The following is a 20,336-nucleotide window of genomic DNA, read 5'->3' as shown; positions in this document are numbered from 1 at the left end:
TTACTTTATAATTTTTTTGTTTAGTAAGTTGTCATATTTATCTAATGTTCTTTTTGTTGTATTGCATTGAATTTATCTTGTAATTTTTTAATTCTCTTTTAATTACTTAATTTAGTCTTTTTATATTTACTATTTATTTTTATTATTTTTTGTTTCTTAAGTTGCTGCATAAATTTCATTTATTTATTTCTTTTCCTATATATAGTATATGTTTTTCTATGCACTATAATTTGTAAATTAGCCTCGACAATATTTATTTGCCATATTTTAGTGTGTATTTATTTTCGTATATTTCAAGTTGATACATAAATTGCAATTTTTTCATTTGGTCGCAGCAAGTCCATTGGCTTATTCCCCCAAGCCATAGAACTGAGCTTCGTTGTCGCTTCGTGCATGTCTCATTAACATTTACAACGGGGCACAGTCTCCTCCTCCTCACACTTGTTGTCTCTCCCCCTTGCTTCTTCAGCTCTGTGAAAATACCAACAACAAAATCATTTAACGCAATTGCGTTAAAACTTTGCCCATTTCAAACAAAAGTTTCGTTTCGACTTTAGTTGCGGCCCGTTTGTTTGATTTTGTTTTTCTTTTTTTTTTACACATTTTTATTTTTTTTTGTTTTCGCGTCTTTGTTAAACAGTTTGTTGCACTTTTTGTATTACAACGGCCTCGATCTCTTTCGAATATATATATATTTGTTGTTGTTGTTGTTGATGCACCGCTGAAAAATAGTTGTTGTCAAGCTCTGTGCTGACTCAATTTTCGTCTAGAATTTAAACTGAAATTGAAAGCTATTTTCATTGTTGCTGTTGTTGTTGTTTTTGTTGTTGTTATTGAATAGCAAACACTTGAGCAATGCATTAGAAATTGTGTTTGTATGCGTTTAGCTTAGCATTGAGCTATCGACAACATCGACGACTTTCGGTATTAGTGGCAAAAGTGAATTTGAAGTACGCTCGTCGACACTCTCATTAGTGTAGTATAAAGTAATTTGTGCTCAATTGTGTTTAGCTAGCAAATAGTTTTTCACTACCGATAGAAGGTTTTCCAGTACATTAGCAAAATGTATAAATTTGTACAATAAAATGTAGAAAAATGTACCAATATACCAATGAAATACAAAAAATATACCCAAATCGATATTTGGTTTATTGATATACTGCTACATTCAAAATATACCATACAATTTATTTAAAGGATGATATTATTGTTAAAATATACCAAAATTTAATATACCAATGCAATACCCAAATATACCAAAAGCTATATGTGGTATAAAGATATGCTGCAATTTTCAAAATATACTATAGAACACTAAATATACTAAATATATTGTTTTGCAGCTTGCTTTTTTATTAGATTTCTATGTTGTTGTGCACAACAATTTATGGCTGTGTAAAATTTCGAAAAAAAGAACGGTTTTGTCCAAAAATATATCGAAAGGTTTATTTGGTATAACAATATACTACATGGAGCACTAAATATACCAGATTGCCAACTTTTTAATTAGATTTGAGTGTTGTGCACGACATTTTTGTGGCTTGCGTGGGGGAAAAGTTGCGTGCAACAAGAGATTTGGGGCAACAAAACATATTGTATGTGCCATTAAATTTATAAATGCACTTGCCTAATTGATAATCAGGTTTTGCAGTTAGTCAGCCAGACAGTTTAGCTGTGGATGCTGCGTTGTCTTTTTGTTGTTCGTTGTATTTTTGTGTTTTTTGGTTGTGGAAATGAAAAACCGCATCTGGTTGACCTTCTCAACCGTTACTGGCGAGAGATGATTACAGCATCGACCATGTATATAAAAATATATGTGTCAATACACAAGAGCCAAGCTTTTACATAGATGGATGCAAAATATACAGAATTTAATAATGATCAACTTAATGATGATGATGTTGATGATGATGGGCAACGCTTGGTTTCATTTTAAAATGTTGTCGCTGTGGCATTCGCATTCGATTGTTGCTTCAATATTTATTGCCACACGGACGACAATTTGCACTGTCGTTGTTGTTGTTGCTGTTTTAAAACTGTAAACTGTATGAAATGATGCAGTGTCTCGACCCTTTTGTTGCTTTCGTTGCCATCTACCTACCAGTTTTGACCCACATTGCCAGCAACAACAACAACAACCAGATCAATGGAAAACAAGTTAAGCATCCCAGCAACAACAACGAGATTTTTTTTTTGTATTAAGTATTAAGTAAACTCCCACTTACAACATTATGCATATCAATGAGTCGGTCTCTAGCTCTCCCCTCTTGTGTGTATTTTGTTACAAATATGAAATTATGCGTAAAATTGTTTGTTTGTTGTTGCAGTTTGAATTTCAGTTTTCAGTCTCGGTTTTTTGTTTTTGTATATACATACATTTTTTTTTTTTTCGTCGATCAAATGAAATGAGCCAAAACCGCAGCAGGCGCAACAAAAGTTGTCGCCGTCTCTTGCTGTTGTTGTTACTGTTGTTGTTGTTGCTGCTGCGGTTGTTGTTGTTGCTGTGGCGCGCTCTGTGTGCGTTGTTCATTTATGACGTAACTTTTGCTGCGGCTGCTGTGATTACGGGCCCGGTGTTAATACAGTTAAAGCGGAGCCTAACCTTGAAAACCGGTAGATTTTTTTTTCTCTTTTTTTTATTTTTTACTCAATTTTATGTGTGTGTGCCATGAGTGTGACGTCTGAGTGTGTGTGTGTGTGTGTGTTTGCTTTGTGCTTGCCTCTTAAAGCTTACAAAAAAGCCAGAAAATAATAATAATAATAATAATGAAGATATATATATGTTGATATATATTTTGATTTGTTTATTAAATGCATTTATTTGATAATTTATTGTTGTTGTTTTTTTCATTTATTGTTTGTTTCTGTTTGCGACGCATTTTTCATGCTGTTTTTCATAGGTTTATTTTTGTTTTGTTTTCGATTGTCGTCAAATTTCACTTGCGGCCAAACAAAAGACTTAGGCAACGAACTTGATATTGATATTGAAATTGCTGACATTGCCAACTTGGATAGCGGTTACTTTGCCTGCCTGCCTGCCTGCTGTGCTTCGTGTGCTCTGTGTGGTTTCAATTGGGGTGTGGCCAAACACACACACACACAGACACAAATTGGGCAACTGTACAAATTAGCGGCAATTTGACAAATTTATAAATAAGCGAGCGCATAGATTTCAAAGTGTTTGTGTTATTGAAACCCAAAAGTGATGCTTCACGCAGAGTTCCCCTCCTCTCATGTAAAAAGCATTATCAACACACTTCGATTCAAACATTGTTTAAGCAACTCGAACTCCGATTAAAATTGCACCATAAACAAAAACTTAACTGTTATTTTGAGATTTATTCAATCAGGTTTAGCGAGAAAGAATTTATAGAGAGTCGATAGATGGTTTTCAGTAGAGTAAGAAAATGTATCAATTTAAAATATAATTCTATATTTGGTATATTGATATACTAATACATTCAAAATATATCGCAATGCTTTTTCTCAATATACACCCAATGTAAGAAACCATATCAAATTATATTCCAATGCAGTAGTTAAATATACCAAATGCTATATTTGGTATATTGGTATACTACTACTTTCAAAATATACCATAGAGCAATCACTAAATATACCAGATTGTCAAATTATTTGTTGCAACTTACTTACAACATCGATTTCTATGGTATTATTGTTAAAATATGCCAATTTAATAAACTAATGTTATACCGAAAGCCCCCTAAACAAAAACTTAACTGTTTTTGGGACTTATTCAATCTAATTTAGCGAGAATTCCAAAAGATAGACAGACAGCAGTTGATCACGCATGTTGGCCAAAAAACTAGAAGAATTTCAACTGAATCGCTGCGTGCTAAAAGTTGTGAAATTTGTTATGTTGTTGTCATTTGGCCAAAATTCGATTTCCTGCTCTACAAATAAAATTTGTCACAAATACCCAAACGCAACTCGACAACTATGCGAGCTGAAGCTATGAAATTTCGTAGACGATTTACTTTTGTTGTTAATCTTCCACAACTAAAGTGAGAATTTAGCTATCTCTGCAGTTATTAAAGGGTATACAGCTAGTCTACCATACCCGTATTTGCACGCATTTCACATCGAATGACACATCGCATGCCATCGATATGGAAATTGCCGTTTTATGCAAATCGGTTAAGCGATCAACCGAAAAGTAAGAAAAAAAAGCACAAAATGTATTTCAAAGAAATTTCACAAATTCATAGGTCAAATATTGACCAATTCGGGGCTGTTATGTTGCGGCCCGGAGCTAGAGCTACAGATGTGCAAAATTGCACAACCAACGAAATCAAAAAAAAAACGAAACTGAAAATGAATCGAAACAAAAGGAAACAGAAAACAAAGCGATGCGTTTGTTCCCTGTCGTAATATCGGGAAATATTTGTAAAAAACGAGATTGTTTTTGGCAATGAAATTTTGGAGGAGGATGAAGAAAAATTGTTCACAATGCGGCCCTAATGAAGCATCATCATCGGCATCGGCATCAGCTTAGGCATCGGCATCAACGGTTGTCAAGTGCATAACAGGTTCACTCAGAGCGAGAGAGAGAGAGAGCAAGAGAGAGAGAGAGACAGAGGCAGAGAGATAGTTGTAGATTTTTTTTTGGTTTTAGCTGAACCGCTACAGCAACGTTTTATATAAAACGCATACATTGTTGTCGCTACAAATTGTCAATGTTTTAGTTAGTCGTGCACACACACACTCACACACACACACACACACACGTATGGGGACAGTTGGCGGGGCGCATTCATGCATTCAATTCATTCATTCATTCATTTAGTCAGTCACAAGTCAACCCTGACCTGAAAAATACATGACACTAGTGTGTGCATTACATGTGCATATCCACACACACTCACACACTCACACACACACACATGCAGTAGGTGTGCATGCAACTGTTTAATGCTGTTTTGATGTTGTTGTTGTTATTGTTTTTGTATCTTCTGAATTGCTTTATCTGCTTTCAGCTTTAGACTTTTGCCCAGCAGCAGCAGCTTATTGATATTGTCATTAATTTGTTGTAATAGCTGTTTGCTATTGTTGTCGCTGTCGCATCGTTGCATGCAATTTAGTGTGTTCCATTCCAATTTGTTTCTATGCAATTTTAGCGTTTATCGATACGCCCTCATAACCTCATTTGCGAAAAATGCGACCTCAACTTGGAATTGAGCTGCGTGTTTCATTCCACTTTGCCCCGTTTCATTGTGTTTCATTCCAATTTGTTTCAATGCAATTTCAGCTTATTGGAATTGCCGGCTTACCTTATTATACCCGAAGTGACCTCAACTCCAAATTACACATTTAACTAGTTGCGTGTTCTATTCCACTTTGTTCCGCAATGACTTTAGCTCGAAAGTACGGCTCTAATTTATCTGGCCTTTGCTATTTTAATGTCAACTGATAATATTCTATGAGAAATTGTTGAAGTTATTGAACTTTGTTCCATTCCATTTCGTTTCTAAGATCCAATCTGCTAGTATGCTTTAGTTATAATGGAATTTAATAAAAGCTTGCATTAACTAGCGAGAGAATTGAGGCGACTTTTTTGTGTTTCATTCCATTTCGTTCCACCTCAATACACATATGGTAAAATGACTGTGAAACAGTACAACACGCTACCAAACATTTTTGCATTGAATTTCTTAACACTGTTCCATTCCCAATCGTTCCACTACATTTTAAACCCCTTTGATTTACACAAATCCAATTAATCTCGACTTAACATCTACGTAATCTTATCTGAATCTGAATTGCTTACAATGCTGTAATCTTGAGACGATCTTCCCTTGAATGAAACTGTAGTTTCCAGTGGTGAAGGCGAGAGACGGTGAAGAGGGGGAGGAAGCACCGACTGAGGCAATTGGCATTGACATTTTCGCGAGCGGAAACTGTTTAACATACAAGTACAATAAATCATTTGAGAAAACGAGCCCATAATTTGTTTAATCAATAACTAAATGCATTTAAATGCTATTTAAACAATGCAATTTGCATTGCAAGCAAACAACAACAATTGAACGAACAAAAAATTCGCACACTTGAATTAAATGCAAACTGAACGATCTCCAATCTCCTGTCTCTCTCTCTTGCTCTTGCTCTGTCTCTCGATCGATTTCAACAACTGTCTGTCTATTTATAGTCCGAACACCTTCGACGAAGGCAAACATAAAACAAGTTGAGTTTCCTTTTCCTTTAAACGGATGTTAGAGGGACACATTTCCTCTCGCCGTTTGCCTTGCTATATAAAAAGTATATTATATTTATACTTGTAGCGAAAAGTTAATGCGCAAAAGAAACTGCTAAAGATTGGTATGAAAATATGACACAATAAGTAGGTTTGAAAATATAGAAAATGGCATTATATCATATATTATAAGATGATCTTATTTCTGCCGTTTCTTCAGCTCAATTCTTTCAGTCATTCAGATGAGCGCGCGCAAAAAAAAAAAAAAAGCAGCAGAAGAATCAACAATCGAAATTGAAATTCTGAAGCATGCGGAATGCGAAACTCGTTCGTCTCTTTAGCGTTAAACAAAACAACAGTTAACTTTTTTTTATCAACAACAAAAGGGAAACAAGTTCTATTGTTGTTGTTGTTGTTATTGTTGAGTGTTAAACGTGTTTCAATCGCAAATTAAAATTGTATATAAATATATATGTGCATGCGTATTCATAAGAAGCAAAAACAAACTGCAATAATTTGATGGTTTATTGTCGTCCGCCCCGAAAACGAGTTTCCATATGTATTAAAAATACAAATAATTATACTAAATACTAATAAATATACAGACAGCAAGCAAGCGAGCGAGCCACAAACAATTTACAAGTTATTGACACTGCATAAAACCAGTAAAAATTGATCAGAATTTCAATGATGATGTGTCTCGAATTAAAAAGGGAAATTCTTGCCATTGGATTTGAGTTTGAATTAAACGACAACTCTATAAATGCATTTTCATGCTCATGCTGAAAAAAAAGCAAAATCAAATATATAGTACAAAGAAGACAGAGACGAAGGCGAACGCTCTTTGGTCAGGTATTTTTTTCTTTTTGTGCTCCAACTGCTGCGTCAGCGTCGCATACCAAAAAAAAAAGTGTACAGAAGAGAGCCCAAAGTCCGAAGAGCAGACGAAGCAGAAGAAAAAACCTCGCTTCCTTTATTATTATTCTTTATTTATATTTATTTTTTTTCCAACTGCCTCCTCCTCGCCTTTTTGTATTTCAAATACAAGCGCGGGACGCAGTCGAGCGCAGCACTTGAGACCAGTTTGGCGTCGCTCCCTCTGCATGGGAGTGTGTGTGTGTGTATAGGTGTGTGTGTGTGTGTGTTGATTCACTGCACAAATAAATCTCGGCTTTGAATTTGATCACTGTGTGTGTGTGTGCGTGTGCAGGATTCTTGCCCTTTTTGCTTTAGCTGCTTGCTTCGTATATTCTTTTCTTTTCTTTACTTTTTCTCTCTTTTCTGATTGTCAAATCTCTGATTTTCTACCTTCTACGGTGTGTGTGTGTGTGCTAGAGAGAGATGGAAGTTGAGCGTGAGGTAGCTAGTAGAGTCAGCCCTTAAAAAAAACAGGTAGACAACTGCATTGTTTATCAGTCAGTCAGCAGGTAAGAACATTTGTTGCCTCACAGACTCACAGTGCAGAAAAACCTGAATACAAATGACTTAGGCAACGAACTTGAGACCAAGGATTCCCAAACACTGTGTGATCTTCAAATTGTGCACACAACACAACACAACATGTGCCTCCACAATGCCTTATTAGGCTGAAGGCTTGCACAATTGCTGTTGAAACTGGGAATAAGTTGCCAATTGTTTTTCTAAACTAAACTATTTGAATTGTGCAAATTGAATTGACTGCAAATGTCTGAGAATTTTGTTTGTTGGCAACGAATTCAAATGGGAGTTAGGAACTTTTTTTTATTCTTGATTTAGCTTTATATTCACGTTGAATTCAATTATAGATTTCGTTTAGTTTCAGTTTCTTGATTTTGTTTTATATTTACGTTGAATTCAATTACGAATTTTGTTAGGTTACATTTTTATATACTTAACATTTTTTTTAAATTTTCATATGTTTGAATTAGTATTTTAATATATTATTATTAAGTGTTTTAGGTATTTTAGTATTTTTAATATGTGAAGTATTATTACTTATTTTGTGATATTCTATTTTCTAATGCCATTTATAATTAGAAATTTTATAGATTTTTTAGACATTATTATTTTGTAGTATTGTATTACTTAAATATTTATTTGAAAATTGGGTTTGTTATTAGAAATTTCATAGACTGCAGTATTTTTTAGTGTTCTTAGTATTTTTTTTAATATTCTATCTTTTAATTGCATTTATAATTAGAAATTTTATGGATTTTATTATTTCGAAGTATTATTATAAGTATATTGCTGTTCGAAATTTTATAAATTTTATTTAGTCCCTTGATTTTATATTTGTGTTTTTTTTTTACATTTAGTTGGAAGTGCTTTAAAGAGTTTTTTGATCGGAATCTTCATAGAACAAATCTAAATTTTATAACCAACATCTGAATGTTTTTTCTTGAATTCAATGCATTTTAATGTTGCTGCATTTTATTAGAATTGATTTTTGATTTAATTTTTAATGAGTCTGCTTTCGAAGCTTTTTCAATTCAAAGAATTTGTTGACTCAGCAAATGGCAAACTTTTTGAATGTTCTAAAAGTGGGCAACATTTTATTACAATTTTTATTTGCTGTCGAGGAGTTTTTTGTTCTTTATTTGAAAACTGGCGTTGAGCAAAAGAAATGCCTAGAAGCAAACCGCGGCGTCTGTTGCTGCCGCATTTACTTTTGCTTTTGGCAGTCAGTTGTTGCACAGCTGGGGCAAGTGGCTAGTGGCAAGTGGCAAGTGCCCCAGAGGGAAGCGGCAGAACTTTTGCAACCTTTCGCTAACTTCCGGCCGCGTGTTGTAACATCTGCGTGCGTCAACTCTTTGTGTCTTTCTTTTTTGGCTGTTTGTCTGCTGTCTTCTAACAGCTGCCTGTCTTATTGTTGTTGCTGTTGTTGTTGTTGTTATCAAGTGCTAAGTGGTCAATGTTGAGTTATCGCAGCGAGTTTATCAATGAATTTCCTTCGTATTTTTATTGACTTTTACTTTGGCACAAGAAGAAAGAAGAGAAATGAGCAATGAAATGAAGTGCAAAGATCGCTCAAACTCGATTGCTACGCCACAGGAAGTTAGTTCAGTTGCTGTGGCAGCTGTTTATTGTGTCTTTCCTCAAATTATATACTATAGAGTATATATAATATATATAGAGTAGAGTTGTTCTAGGCACAGGCGCGCAGTCATCAGACCTTGTCTTAAGGTCGCGCTTCCATAATGCTTATGAATATTTATGGCTGCCGCACAACTGCAGCACACACGCAACTAAAGCATATATTTATAGTTGGGAGAACAACAGAGAACATAAAAAAAAAGGAGAAAAAAATCACAGACTCTGGCCAAACAGCAATTATGGCTGTGGCAAACACACACACACACACACACACATACTGACAACATTATGTGTTGCACTTGAGACAGGCTTTGGGCTTCTTTTGGTTTTCTCTCTCTGTCTCTCTCGCTCGCTTTGTGGCATGCCCTTGTTGCCCGTTGACTGGTTCTACCACTTTTCGTGCTGCCTTGACTTTGCTTTGGCTTTGGCTTTAACTTTGGCGTTGGCTTTGGACAAATGGCCCAGGCCCAAGCACAGGCCCAGGCCGAGGCAGCAACGCCCAAAGTCAACTTACACGTTTTGCGAAGCTAGCCCTATGTCTGCTACTCCTCCTCCTCCCTCCTCCTACTTCCTTCGCCTGCCTTGCTCCCTTCTCTCTCATCATTAGCAAGCAGGCAGGCAGGCAGCTTCATCATCATGTTGCAAGTTTTCTGCTAGTTCTTTTCCTCTTTACTGCTTCTATGTATCGCTGTGCTTTTGCTTTAGTTTCGTTTGCCACATCTTGTTGCGGCTTCTTCTCTCGACTCTTTGTTTTAGCTGCTAGACTTGTACTTTTTGCAGCAACAGCAAGTTTCGAGATTTGTGGCTTTGTTGTTATATAATTTTGCGCCACAACTTGAACTAACTTTATATTCTACACACATGATTCTTTCGCTCTCTTCTCTCTCTCTCTCTCTCTCTGTGTATTTGTGTGCGCTGAAGTGTGTGAAGTTCTTGGCCAACAACGTTAACCGCTAAGCTAAGCCCAACTGAGCCACTGAGCTGACTCACAGCCATGTCCAGAATAATGCAAAGGCAAAGGCAAGGCCTCTCTGCAAGTTTGAAAGTAATAACAAAGGCAACGTTGCGGTTGCCACAGATGATGCCACAGGGTGGCTCAGGTTCAACCACAAAACTAACTAACTAAACAGACCGACTAACTAACCCAAGCAACTAACTAACTAACTAACAACAAAGGCAAGCAATGAAATTCAAATTCTGGTGAATTTCGCTATTATTATTATTACAATCAAATAAAATATATTCAAAAAGTGAGATACACGCAACATAATTTGAATAAAAGCAAAACAGTGCGGTATTATAATTAATATATACTAAATATGATACCGTAAAATACTAAAAATATACTAAAAACTATATTTGTGTATATTGATATATTACTACATTCAAATTTGGATCAAAATATACTAGACAAACATAATCGCATACCAGAATTATACTAAAAATATACAGAATTTACTATATTCGGTATAAAGATGAAGTACAGCATTCCAAATATACCATAGAACTCAATATATACTAATTTGCAATACCGAAGTATTTTTGAAATAACTTCTAGAATTTGATAAAGAATATATATATTTTATAGGATCGGAGGTGGCTTCTTCTGCCAGTTATATAAATTTCCTGCTGGCACAAAGGAAAAGCATTTCATTGAATTGTGGTTTGAAGTTTCACAATCTTCAGCCTTAAGTCAACATTCAACATTCCATTCCTTAATTATTTTCATAATTGAAAGTCAATTCTGTACTTTTTAACCTTAAGTAGCTTCTTAAGTTCACAATTTCAAAATGCTAACACATTTAAGTTTTGTGTTTATATTTTCAGTCTTTAGCTCAATTTCAGCGCCAAAGACTGTAATTAAAGCTAACTGTAGTTGCAAATGAAAATGTTGCACTTTAAATGCAAATTTTGTGCTGTGCTCATAAATGGCTGAGAACGTTTCTTAAACAAAAAGCAAAAGAAAATTGAAGTTTGTTTGAGAGATTTAATGAAAATGTGAATATTGAAGAAGCAAAGCCAAAGAAAAAATGTATTCATTTGATTTCAAGTGAAAGATTTTTGTTGTTGTTGCTGTTCCAACTGAAAATTCAAGTTATCCCCTCGAGTTTGCGTTTCTGTTGCGTGTGATTTAAGATTCAAGATTGGGGTTCAACCGCAACTACAGCAAGAGCAAGAGCAAAAGCAACAAGTAATTTCCACTTCCACATCCACTTCAACTTCCACAGCAACAACAACAACAACACTTGCCACTTGCCACGCCATTCCACATTTTGCTAGCCATTCCTATTTCATGCTCTCCCTTCTTCCATTCTATGCTGTTATGATTATTATTATGCTCTATTCCTAGACGTAATTATGATATAGTATATATATATTAAGTGTTGTTTTTTTTTTGCGAGCGCAACACACAAAGACAAAGGGCAGTTAAGCATGGGAAACAAAAGACTTAGGCAGCGAACTTGGCACTTGGCAATCCGCAAAATCATTGAAGCACACACAAAAAAAAAAATCCAGAAGTAAAAATCGAAAAAACAAAATCAAGAAAAAAAAAAAACAAAAACAAAAACACAACCAAATTCACTTTCGAGACAAAGTTCACATAAATTCTTGATTAGAAAAGAAAGTTCTATGATTTGAATTTATTGATATGAATATTCTTCATCTCATTTCATGATTTTTGTTTTTGTTTTAGTCATGGTCAAGGGTGAATCTGAATCGTATGACTTAATAGGCACAGACAAACAGACAGCGAGAGCGATTATGTAAGACATCAACAACAAAATAGATGGAGCAGAAACCGAAAAAAAAGTGGAGAACCGTGGCGAATCGAATTCAGAATCAGAATCTCTTCTCGTTCGCCCAGCTCATTCAATGAAAGTGATTGATGTTGCCAATGATTTTTCGGCATAGAAAAAAACAATAAGAAACAACAACAACAACGAGAGAGAGAGAGAAAAAAAAACAAACGCGATCAAGGGTCGCGTCGTGTGGGCGTCGTCAACAACCAAAAGCTAGACTCTGACGCTGACTATGCTTAAAAATTTGTTTTTGTTGTCGTGTTGTTAGTTGTTTTTGTTGCTTTTGTTGTTTTCGCAGAGCTTGCCCCAGACGCCGCGATAGCCATCAGCATTTTGACTGACAGATTTGTAGCTATTATATGGTCATAAGCATTTATTTGCCTGTCAGCTTTTTGCTTGTTAGTTTGTTAGTCGCCCGTAATGAGCTACGAAATGTAACAAATCGCTTGCTTCTTTTGCTTTTTCAGGAAATTCAAATTAGTCCTTCAGGCGATATTTGCTATTGCTGCTCGACTTGATATTTGCTTCTCAGAAATTCAGCAAAGCATATTGTTTCTTTTTTTTGTGACTAACTTCGATTACAATCTCTCAACAAAAGATTCTCAAAGTTGCCAAAAAAAACTTTTAATGTTTGCATTCAATTTTTTTTTTTAATTTTTGTTTTCATTTGTATTTTAACTTTTTTGTGAATTTCTTAAATTTGTGTAATAATTTCTTGAAGTTTGCATATTATTTCTCAACTAATTTTATTGCACTTTCAAATGCGTTCGACATTTTTATTTAATATGAATTTAAGTTTGCATTTAATTTCCTAATTATTGTCAACGTTTTATTATTACATAAATTTGTATTGTGTTTCTAAACTATTTTTGTTGCAAATGTATTTCAACTTTTTTTAATTATAACTATTTTTATTGCACTTTCAACTGTATTTGAAATTTTTTATTTACTCTTTTTATTCTTTGCATTTTATTTTTCACCTATTTTAAATATATTTGAAATTTTTCTTTAGTCTTTTTCAAGTTGCATTTAATTTTTGTTTAAAATTTATTCTAATGTCAAATCTATTTTTATCTTTTAATTAAAGATGCGTTGTGAACTGATTTGATGATTATTTTTTGGAAATTTGTTGTGGTAAGTTCACATAAGAGTTAGTTTTATTTTAAATAAATTATTCATTCATTCATTGATAAGCATTGAAGTAAGCATTAAAGACAGCAACAAGTGCAGAAAAAACTTTACATTTTCAATTGCTTGATCTTTATTTTGAACTAATTAATGTTGAATTTTTAAACAACTTTGATCGAAAAATTTTAAATTAAAAGCAAAGCAAGCAAAACTTCTTTTTTTGTATTATTATCAAATGTAAAAGGTATTTTAATGAAAATTTTTCAAATTCAGTATTGGAAAATTAACAATTAATGAATTATCAATAATTGCAATCGATTAATACCACACATATTAATTTATTATTTTAACTTTTTTCTTTTTATAATTTTTCATTTCTATTTATTATTTATGACTATTATATTTATTTCTGTTTATAATTTTTTTATGTCTATTGATTAATTATTTATTATTTTTTATTTTATTTTTATATATTATGATTTATTTTTAATTATAATTAATTAAGTTTATGAAGAAAAATTAATTTGTGGTGAGCTTGGCAACTGTTTTACAATCGAAAAATAAGTTGCACAAAAGAAGCTATAAAATTTGATATCGATTTGAATGTGAACAAAGCACTCGTAATCAATGACAATGGAAATGAGGCAAGAAAACAAAAAAAAACATTTGGAAGAACTTTAAACAAAATCAATTAATGCTGAACGAACCACAAAAGCGAATTCGAGCCGAGTTTTGCAGTAAAACAAACGGGATCATAAAATTCTTCTATTAAAAAAACTGAGTAAGAAAGTTTTCAGAGTTTCCAATGAAAATGTTTTATGTGCATTCTTCTTTGGTTTGTAAAGTTGCAGTTGCAATTTGCATAGGGTCACAAAAAAAGAACAGAAAAACAAATGACTTAGGCAACAAACTTGCTGCCGAACTGTCGAACTATCAACTTACCATTTTGCGGTTTGCTTTCGGCATTTGAAGTCGAAATCGAAGTTGTTGCTGTTGTTGTTGTTGCTGTTGTTGCTGATGATGACGATTCCTGCGACAGCTCGAGACTGTGACGCGTCTGTCCGAAATAATGACGTCGATGATGGAAACGTTTGCGTGATGAGGATGCTGATGATGTTGTTGTTGTTAGGCTGAGTGGCTGCTCCTGCTGTTGACCCTGCGGCTCAGGGGCAGGTTCGGGTGCGGGTTCGGGTGCCGGTGCTGTTGGCGTCGCTGGCGACGTTGGACGCGTTGGTCGCGGTGAGTTCGGTGCTAGCGGTGTGGGCGTGGGCGTAGGCGTGGGCGATGGTGACGCCTCCCGAGCGGTGGCTGCTGATGTTGCTCCGGTTGCATTGGAGCTGCTGCTGCTGCTTGGACTTAAAGGCGGCACAAGGCAACGTTCATCGTCCTGCGCCTTGTGCTGCAGCAGATTCTGTGATTCGAGCAGACGCTGTTGCTGCTGATGCAGGCGATTTTTGATCAAGAAGATTTTCGGCATGATTGCTCAATTGTTGTTGTCGTTGTTGATCGCACACACACTAAAGCACTTAACACTCATAGAAAATCACACACACAGAATCGCGCGCGCATACACAACACACTGGCAAACAGTAAACAAAACACTAATCCAAATGTGTGTCTGTTTTAATGTGTGTGTGTGTGTGTGTGTGTGTCCGATTATCCAAAAAAAAAAATATTATTTATATATTGTGCAGATCTTTGCTTGGTTGTTTTTTTTTTTTTTTTTTTGTTTTATTCTTGAGCTCGGCTCAGTTTAACTTTTTGTGTTTCTTCATCATTTACAAGTTGTTTTTACGTCAAACAAAAAATATATATGTATATATATTATAATAATATATTGAACACGATTAATGTGCTTTTTGGTGTAGCGCACTTTGAAAAACAAAACAAAAAAATACGATTCTCTTCTTTTTTTAGTTTTATCAGTTTGTGAGTTTATTTTTATTGGTTGTAACGCGAAACCGTTTTTGAACAAAATTTTCAGAGTATTTCTGTATGATTTTTTGAAATTGTGTTTTTTGTTTGAATTTCTTATTTTTCTTTTTTTTTGGTTTTGGCAGTTTTGCAGCGAAAACACGTGCATTCACAACGCCGGCTCGCCTCTTACTGTATTCAAGTGTTGCCAGCCGCTGAGCAGTTAGGCCAAAGTCAACCGCAAAACGCAGCAGCAACGGCAGCAGCAACGGCGGCAGAAGCAGAAGCAGAAGCAACGGCAGCAGCAGAGCTGTTGCTCTACAACAAACTCAGTTAGATGCGGCGAATTCGAAACGCAAAACACCGTAAGCCGCGCACTTTTTTTTTCTGTTCGTATTTTCGAGAGAGGGTGAGAGAGTGAGAGAGCGAAGCAACAGCGAGAGTGAGTCGCGCTGTCGCGAAGAACATGCAAAGAACATATTACAGGTAACAAGCTCTTCGGCTTCGGCTGCGGCTTTGACTTCGACTTCGACTGCGGCTTCAGCTTCAGCTTCGGCTTCGGCTGCGTTGTCTTCGGCTCGTTCGGCTCTTTCGGCTGTTCGGCACCTGAGCTCGATGCGTCGACAGCGAAGAGAGAGTGAGAGTGTTTTGCGCCTGCGTTGTTGCTGTTGTTGTTTTCGCTCACATAACGTTTCTCATGCAGTTTTTTTCTTCTGTCTTCTGCTTCTTCTCGCTCTCTCGTTTGTCGTTCTTCTACGTGTGCGTGCATGAGTGTGTCTATCCGTGTGTGCCTGTATGTGTGTGTATTACTTGGTTCAGAGTCAAGGTAGAGGTAATGTTTTATCGCTGCTGCTTCTTCTACTTGTTGTTGCCTTTAAGCCTGTTGCTGTTGCTCTTGCTATTGCTGTTGCTTTGCTTGGCTTGGCTTGTTTGCTTGTTGCTTTGCCCATTTGCCGGTTGGGATGTTTTGCTCGTTTCAATTGTGTGTATAGATATTTCTACTATGCTAGTGTGTGTGTGTGTGTGTGTGTTCATGTTTGTTTGGCTTGTACTTGTTGTACTTAGAGAGCTGCTTAATACTGCTTGCTGCCCTCGCTCTTCCCCTCCCCACACTCCCCATTCTACACTCGACTATTCGCTGTTGTTGTTTGGTCTTGACTCTGAAAAACTATTTACATTTCTATTAGTTTTAATCGTATTTAAGGGTACAAAATGTAAAATAGTTTTATACGGCAATGCGAAACTATTTTTTAAACACATTCAAGAGTTCACAATACGAAAAGTTTTAAGAATAGTCATAAATTATAAGAACATATATTATAATATAATATTTACATTTCTGTTATACGATAAGAATTTAAAAGTAGTAACAAATATTATATTCTTTTTCTATTTCTATTCCCTTTATTTTAAACAGCATTAATGCATTAAAGAAAATTGTATTCTAAGTAAAAGAACACTATTTCTAATATTTAGTGTAATAGAATTTGTTGACAAAATAATATAAAATTAGATATTGATCAGCATTTATTTGTCAAGCATGATCTTACATCACTTTAGTTAAAAGTAAAATTTGTTTACTTATTTATTTATTGGTTGCAGCTTCGAATTAAGTTGGTAAGCAAAGCGAGAGCAACTGAGGGCTTTTGCAGCATATCTAGAAATGAAAATTCTTTTAATACAAACTAATTAAAAATACAAAAAATTGTTGAAGAAAGTGCTTTGAACATTTGAACTCAAATTTGTGTGTGTTTCTAATTTCATTTACAAATCAGAAGATAAGAAATTGAGGAATACGAGCTGTTCATAATATTTGTAATTTCTATATTTTATAGTAACGACAGACTAACAAAATCGAAGTAAAGTATTTTTAAAAAAGGTATTTTCAAAATCTGAAAACCAATCTTTTGCTAAAAATGCGGTATTAATATTGTATAGCTTGGAATCTGAAATGTGTGGTTGGTCGTAAAATTCCAATTGCAATGCAATATGCTAGACGGCTTTGGCAAGTTTGTTGCCTAAGTCGTTCGTTTGCAGCGTTTGCGATTGCGTTTGCCTTTTGCCAAAGAGAACCTTTAAGAATTTCATTTCATTTCATCATTATCGACAGCGCACTCGATGTGTGTGTGCGTATGTGTGTGAGAGTGTGTGTGTAGCTACGAAGAAGCGTAGATACAAGAATAAAGTACAAGAATAAGAAGAAGCAACAGCAGCGACAGCGACAATAAGTACCATATAAGCGAAATTAAACGGCAAAATAGTTGGCAACGCGCTTGCGTATGTGTGCGTGTGTGTGTGTGTGCGTGTGTGCGTGAGGCGGCTATAAAAATGAAGAAGCAGCAAAGGCAGCGTCCGCTTGTAATGAGCGCTTAGAACGCGCTTAGAATGGCAATAAGATTACGGCGAGTGAGTTCGCTCTTTGTCACTCTCTCGCTCTTGCTCTCTTCATCTTTCTCACTCTCACTAGCTCTGTCTCGCTTTGGCAAATGCGCGTGCGAGGGCAACGACAACTAACGTTATTTCACACACTTTGCCAGAGTATGCGTGTGTCTCGATTTTGTGTGATGTAAGCGCTGCGGCGACAAACGAAGCGACGCAGCGAATTCGCCGCACTGCGCACACCTGTAGCACACACACACACACACACACACACAAAGAGAGCTGAGCGGCGACGTAACAAATTTACAGCTAACTCTGTAGCTGTATGCGGCGAAAGAGTCGCAGAGAGAGAGAGCGATCAGCTAAACCGAGAGAGAGTAAGGCGAAGAGCGTGAGAGAGTAACTTATAGAGAGAGCAGCGAGAGAGTGAGTGAGAGAGAGAGAGAGAGAGAGCATGGCAGCAAGTGCGTCAGATACCTGTTGGCTCTTGGCTTTGACTGTGACTCTGACTGTGACTCTGACTTTGGCAGCAGCAGCAAAAGCAGCGGCAGCAAAAGCAGCAGCAGAAGCAGCGCTTCTTCAACTAATTGTTGTTGTTGTTGCAGTTGCGCTGTTCCTGCGCCACAACTTCACTCTCACTCAAATGCCGCTGCCTAACCAAATGCAAGTGCTCTGCCCTTTCGCAAGGCAGCAACAAAAGCAACAACAATAACGACGACATCGATAACGACAACCAAGAACAACAACAACAACAACAACTCAACAATCCTGTTGTCTGTTGTCAGCGATTTCTTCAAGGCAATTTGTATGTGTATTTGGTTTTTTTTTCGTTTTTCGTTAGACTCTTCAGCACGCCATCCACTTAATTTATTCAATTAAATAATCCTTTGGAATGTGGCATTTTTTTTTAATTTTTTTGAAGGATTCTCTTAACCACAGATTTATTATAAAGAAAACAAAATTTGTTTTCAACATTCTGTGTCGTTATCTTATATGTTAGTTCAAACTTATTCAAAATGTATTGAGAAGAAATATATTTTTTAATAACATCGTATGCAGAATTTGGAAAGAGAGATAGGATTGTATTGGGAAAAACATCTACTTATTATGGGTCTTATTGACTTTGATTGACAATATGGTATGCTTTTACTTCTATGGTATATTTCGTATGTCGTACTATACCAATATACCAAAAATAGCCTTTGGTATATTTGTTTGGCATTTTAAGTATATCAATTTGGTATATTACACAACAACATTATACCAAATATCGCCACATGTAAATTTTTAGTATATTTGTGGTATATTAATTTGGTATATTGGAAAATTTATACCACGCAGTTTTGCTTTTATTCACAATGGCTAGCAGGTATTTCACAGTCGAGCACACTCGACTGTAGCTTTCTTGTTTGTTATTAAGTCGTTTAACTTAAATCATGTTGCATTTATTCTTATGTTATTTATAAGTTATTATTTTGATTTTAATTGTTTGCTTCTTGGTTAATTTGTTATGTATGTCTTTTTATTATTTGTTTCATTCATTAATTTTTTTTCTTATTTCGTGTTAATTTTTTTCTTTTATTATTTGTTTTATATTTTTATTAGTGCATTCATTCTTTTTTTTATTTTTATTTATTTTTGTTATTTACTTTATGCTTCTTATTTTTATTATCATTTTATTTCGTTTTTATATTTTTTAATTTCTTTTATTTTTATTAATTTCCTATTATTAAATTAAATTTAGTATTTATTATTTACCTTTTTATTATTTGTTATATTTATTGTTTTTTCCTGACTTCTTTTTTTTTTTGTTTTAGTTTTGTATTTATTATTATTTCTTTTATATATTTTTATTTTTTATTTTCTGTTTAAATTGTATTTCATGTATTTAGCATATATGAGTTATTTATTATTTGTTATGTATTCATTTTTATATTGATTTAGTTAGTATTCATGTTTTATTTCTTTATTTTTGTTTTATTAATTTTTAATTTACTATTTATACTTTAAATCATCTTTGATCTAGTTTTTTTGGGATAATCATGGTGTATTTATTTTTATTTCCTAGTTTTTTAATTTGCTATTGGCACTCTAATTAATTTATCTACTGTGTTTGTGGAGTAGGTATTGTGTATTCATTTATTGGTCTTCTAATTTGTGCAACGCGTTGGCCAGTTAGTTAATCCTGGTCAATAAACCAGACCTAGACCAGGGCCACTTGCCAACTTCTTGCGCTGGCTGCGTGTATCTGCTTATCTCTATGCAAGTGTGTGTGTGTGTGTGTGTATATCTGTGTGTTGGTGTTACTTGAAATTGCGCATGAGCGCGCACACAGAGCGCAGAGCAAAGCGCAGAGCACAGAGCCTATAACACTATTAATGCTTTGGGCTTTAACTTTGCCTGCGCCTCATCATCATGATGTTGCACTCTGACGATGATGATGATGATGATGATCATCATCTGGTGTGTCTGTGCGGTAATTGCAGGTCTTTAAGAATGTGTTCTTTTTTGGACCTTCGTGCTCTCTTGTTTACCTCCAGCGAGCACTGACTATCCACCTCTCTTTCTCTATCTCTCTCTTGCTCTGTCTATGCTCCGTGTCTATGTAATATTTTTCTTTTTCTTCTTCTTCTCCAGCACGTAGCTTGCGCTTCGTTTCCTTTACTTGTTCTTTCCGTCGTCGTCGTTCTCTCTCTCTCTCTCTCTGTCTTTTTTTTACTTTTATCTTTATTTGCTCAATTGTCGTCATCGACGTCGGCGACGTGCTCGTCGTCGTGGTTGTTGTTGTTGTTGCTTCGCTAAAATAATGCTAAAGTAAAGTGAAGTAA

General features: G+C 35.1%; 1 protein-coding gene and 1 long non-coding RNA gene across 2 annotated transcripts in view; one reads left to right on the top strand and one right to left on the bottom strand.

The window, feature by feature from the left end:
• Positions 1–15,010, bottom strand: part of LOC133848031 (transcriptional regulator ovo) — a 30,978-nt gene extending 15,968 nt beyond the window's left edge. Inside the window, 1 exon segment of the mRNA XM_062283396.1 lies at positions 14,158–15,010. Coding sequence (XP_062139380.1) covers positions 14,158–14,692 — 535 coding nt within the window. The 5' untranslated portion in view covers positions 14,693–15,010.
• Positions 1–20,336, top strand: part of LOC133848038 (uncharacterized) — a 61,163-nt gene that overhangs the window by 7,780 nt on the left and 33,047 nt on the right. Inside the window, exon 2 of the long non-coding RNA XR_009895211.1 lies at positions 13,175–13,221. This is a non-coding gene — a long non-coding RNA (uncharacterized LOC133848038). The remainder of the gene's footprint in view (positions 1–13,174; positions 13,222–20,336) is intronic.

This window comes from Drosophila sulfurigaster, chromosome X, assembly GCF_023558435.1.
Source record: "Drosophila sulfurigaster albostrigata strain 15112-1811.04 chromosome X, ASM2355843v2, whole genome shotgun sequence".
NCBI classification, from domain to species: Eukaryota; Metazoa; Arthropoda; class Insecta; order Diptera; family Drosophilidae; genus Drosophila; species Drosophila sulfurigaster.
The sequence above is the reverse complement of the archived record's forward strand: the minus strand, read 5'-3'. Positions and strand labels throughout refer to the sequence as shown.